The following is a 4,288-nucleotide window of genomic DNA, read 5'->3' as shown; positions in this document are numbered from 1 at the left end:
CGGGGCGGGGCGGGGCCTCAGCTGCACTTGCAGGAGCGCACGATCATGTTGGACAGCTGCTCCACTTTGGGCTTGCGGCCCACGTAGTACACGATGGGCAGCGGCTCCAGCGCCTGCGGCACGCAGCACGGCGCCGCCGACGCGCCCGGGTTGTGCTGGTTGTACAAGGCCAGGACCTGCGGGGCGGGGCCGCGGGCGGAGTCAGCGGGAGGGGACCCCCACCCCGCTCTCAGGGCCTCTCCGCGGGCCTCTGGCTCCCTGCCCCCGCCTGTGTCTACGCTTCTGCGCGTGCTGTCCGCCCCCCACCTTCCTGGCATGCTTTCTCGATCTCTTTCCTGTCGGGTCCCTACACGTGCCCCAGTGTTTCCAAAGCTGTGGGCTACAGGGCCCGCCGACTGGCACCGCTTTCGAACCACTGACCTTTCGCTTAGCGGCCGAGCTCTTTAACCACTGCGCCACCAACGCTCCTTTGTTGTTTCCAACTCTCGGCTTGTCTCTGCTCTTACTGCCTTGCAGTTTCCTCCTGCCTTTTCCTTCCTCATTCTCTCTCTCTCTCTCTCTCTCTCTCTCTCTCTCTGTCTCTGTCTCTCTCTCTCTCTCTCTCTCTCTCTGTGTCTCTCTTCCTGTTCCCTCACCTCCTCTTCCCTCACCTCCTCTCTCTACCTCTGACGGTTTCCTCCGCGCTCTATCTTCCTCTGCCTTGGTTTCTCCCAGGCCGCTCAGACCCTATTTCTACCTTCTCGCCTCCCCCCAATCTCTGTGTCTCTCACTCTGTGCCCCCCGACCACCACCAATTCATCTCTCCAAATGTACCTCTTTTTTCCTCCACCCACCCCACCCCCCAACTCCATCCCTGCTCCCTGCACCCAGGCCCCCCCGGCCCTGCGGAGCAGCGCACCTTGCTGTACTGGGTGTCCAGGCTCCAAATGTATGGGCAGGGCCCCAGGCAGAAGTTGGCATGGTAGCCCTTGGGCTCGTGGATCCACTTCCAGCCCAGGTCCTTGCGGAAGTCGATGTACAGCTGCCGGACACAACAGTTCTTCTCCGTGGAGCTGCGGGACAGGAGGGCAGGGACATGGCTGCGTGGGAGGGCGTGGGGCAGCCTGTGGCCCTTCCTCCCCCAGTGGGTGTCCTGGCTCGCCCCCCCCCACCAAACCCATCACCGTCTTGGTCTCCCTTGCACCCCCTGTGGCCACAACCACCACCACAGTCCTAGTAATGGGGGTCAGGCGCTCACAACGATTGAGCACTTCCGCTCCTGTGTGAAGACTGGTCCATCGCTTCCAAATAAGCCTGGAAGAAGCCGCGGACCATCCAGGGGAGGGCTCACGAAACCGCGCAGAGCCACACAAACACACGGGAGCTCTGGACAAAACCAAAACACCAAACTCACCTGCACGGAGTCAACCCTGACTCAGAGCGACCCTGCAGCGCAGGGTCGAAAGAATTGTCCCTGGGGGGTCCCGTGGCTTCCAGTCTTTAAGGGAGTGGAAAGCCTCATCTTTCACCGGTGAAGTAGCTGGTGGGTTGGGATGGCTGACCTCACCGTGATGAGCTCATTGCCTAACTCACTGCACCACTGTCCCACTAGGGACATCATCCCGAACAACACAGACAGGAATCCCTGCCCTCGTGGCCGTCGACTGTGAATGGTCAAGGCATACCTGAACCGCAAGGTGCCACCAGACCTGGCTGGCCGCAAGTCTCTCCCGTACTTCCCCCCACTCCAGTCACCCTGGCCTCCCAGCTCTTCCTCAATCCCAAATCCGACCTCAGGGCCTTTGCACTGGCTGTTCCCACAGATATCCGGGTCACCCTGTTCCTTCCCGTCAGTGAAACGGTACTGAGACCGTCTTCCGTGGAAAGGCTTCCTTCCTAGAACAGAGCCTCATGCTCAGGGAACATCAGTCACGCGGCTGACTGTCTCCTGCTCAGAGGGAACCTTCCCAGACCATCCTGCCCAGAGAGCAATCCAAATGACTGTCGATCCTGATCTGTGTCATCCTGGCACCGCAGTGATGTAGGCGCACCTGAAGACGCCCACATTTGAAGTGTGGCCAAGTCCCGGGAACAACTGAAAGGGGACGGAGCTTCCTGGACACCCACTACCGATCTTTGCTGCTTTTGTGTGTACCTGAGATGGTCCATCATTGTGAAGTTGTAGAATAAGAGGAAGCATGAATTCATTTGTCCCCAGCATCTACTGCTTCCTGTTCCCTTCCCCTCAGTGACCTCCCTTCTTAGCACATAACGTTGCCGCTGTGAAGTGACCTCCCGCTGGCTCTGACTCAACATGACATATCTACAACGGAACGAAGGGCTGCCGGTCGGGTCCTGTGCCATCTTCCTAATTGTTCTAATGAAGCCGCGGTGACAGTCCATCTCCTAAGGCTCTTCGCGTTTTTTTCCGCTCCCCCTCTAGTTTACTAAGTCTGATGTCCTCTTCCGGGGACTGGTCATTCCCGACAACATGCCCACCGTATGTGAGACAGCCTAACCATCCTGAATTATAAGGGGCATTCTTCTGGCTGTACTTGCCCCAAGGCAGGCCGGCTTGTTCTCTTGGTGGTCCGCGGTGCTATGTTTTCCTCTCCAGCTCCCTCAAACACAGTAGTTCTTCCCCCATCTTCCTCCTGCCTTGTCCAAATTCCACATGAACGCAGAAGTGATTGAAAATATCATGGCATGGGGCCGGCGCACCTTCCCGTTTCCCTGAAAGTAAGACATCCCCCCGAAAATAAGACCTCCCTAAAAATAAGCCCCCCACCCCCAAGCTACCGTAACTCTGGACTCTGGACCATAGTGGCGGGCGCTTCCGTGCAGCTCACTGTCGGCCGCAGTGCAGCCAGAGCAGACAGGAAGTGTGAGGTCTCTTTTAATAAAACAATGTACAATAAATGTGTACCGTATTCTTCTTCATGGAAAAATAAGCTATCCCCTGAAAATAAGACCTAGCGCATCTTTGGGAGCAAAAAATTAACATTTTAAGACACTGTCTTATGCTCAGGGAAACAGGGTAGTCCTCAAAGCGACAGCCTTGTTCCTCAAGCGGTCTTGTCAGCAGCAGATTTGCCCACGGCCAGGAGTCACCTTGCCCTCTTGACGGCTGCTTCCACGGACGTGGATGGCGGATCCCAGCAAGATGAAATCCTTGACAACTTCCGTCTTTTCTCTGTTTACTAGGATGCCAACGATTGGTCCAGCTGTGAGAAGTGTGTTTTCTTTCACCTGGTAGTTTTCCAGAGATTCATTTCTTTACCTTTCAGTCTAACTTCCTCAGGGCAGAGAGTCTGATCTAGTTTGTTCTTCAGGCATCTCCAGGATCCAGACGAGTGCCTGACCCACAGCAGGCGCTCCCCAAACAGGGAAGAATGTGATTCTTCCTCTTACTGCCACTGAGCTGCTTCTGCCTCGCAGTGATCCTGTGGGGCAGGCTCGCACAGCCCCTGTGGTTTCTAAGGCTGTAACTCTTTATGGGATCAGAAACCCTCCTCCTTCTCCCGTGGGGGAGCAGCTGGTAATTTTAAAGTGCTGACCGACTTCAAGGTTAGCAGCCTCGCTCGTAACCCACTTACAAAACAAGTGTTTCATAAAGACTCTCCCCTTTGGGCAAGACAGAACATAAGAGATGGATATGGGTGTGTCCCGTATGACCCTCTCTGGAAGGAAACACAGAAATATACAGGCGCTATCAGAGATGGGGTGACCCTGCGCAGCCCGTTTTCAAAGTTTGAGTTCACGTGCCTCTGTTCAAAACCCCATCAGGACAGGACAGGAGAGGTTGGGGGTTCACATGAGTGAGTACAAGAATGAACACAATGTCCTAAAACCGCGGTGAAGGCTGCAGAGCGCTTTTGAATACAGCTAAACCGCTGTATGCTACACGGAGATACGTCAATACAACTTGTCTCTGTGCTTGTTTTCTTAAGCCCATCCTTAACTGTGCTCCTTTGAAAAGAAAATCGCCTATCTGTCAACAAGTCAACAACTACTTTCAAAGAAAGACAAGCAGGTAAAGAGCTAGAGAGACAGAAACACCGGGAGACAAGACCCGCGGTTCCCAGAGCTGTCGCGCACCTGGAAGAAGTCAGGAGGCTGAGATCCCTGCCTAGTCGCATCCGGATCATGCTGAGCCTCGGTGTCCCTCTCGTGAAGAAGGACAGTGTGCAGGATCCGTGCTGGTGTTGTTCACTCAAGGGCCTCGGGGACGTCAGGAGGTCCTTGACCTTCACAAGCCCCGTCCTTGACCTTGACAAGCCCCACTGCCACCCTGTCCACCTCTGCTATG

The 4,288-nt window shown here is 55.6% G+C and overlaps 1 protein-coding gene across 1 annotated transcript in view; it reads right to left on the bottom strand.

The window, feature by feature from the left end:
- Nucleotides 1–6: 6 nt before the first annotated feature.
- TGFB1 (transforming growth factor beta 1) overlaps nt 7–4,288 on the bottom strand; it is a 17,128-nt gene continuing 12,846 nt past the window's right edge. The window contains exons 6-7 of the mRNA XM_004710514.4: nt 899–1,052; nt 7–176 (exon numbers count right to left, since the gene is read on the bottom strand). Of these exons, the coding sequence (XP_004710571.2) occupies nt 18–176; nt 899–1,052 (313 nt within the window). The 3' untranslated portion in view covers nt 7–17. The remainder of the gene's footprint in view (nt 177–898; nt 1,053–4,288) is intronic.

This window comes from Echinops telfairi, unplaced genomic scaffold, assembly GCF_000313985.2.
Source record: "Echinops telfairi isolate 266 unplaced genomic scaffold, ASM31398v2 ScPeMD7_655;HRSCAF=1070, whole genome shotgun sequence".
In the NCBI taxonomy this organism is placed as follows: Eukaryota; Metazoa; Chordata; class Mammalia; order Afrosoricida; family Tenrecidae; genus Echinops; species Echinops telfairi.
This window is presented reverse-complemented; position numbering and strand designations above follow the sequence as displayed.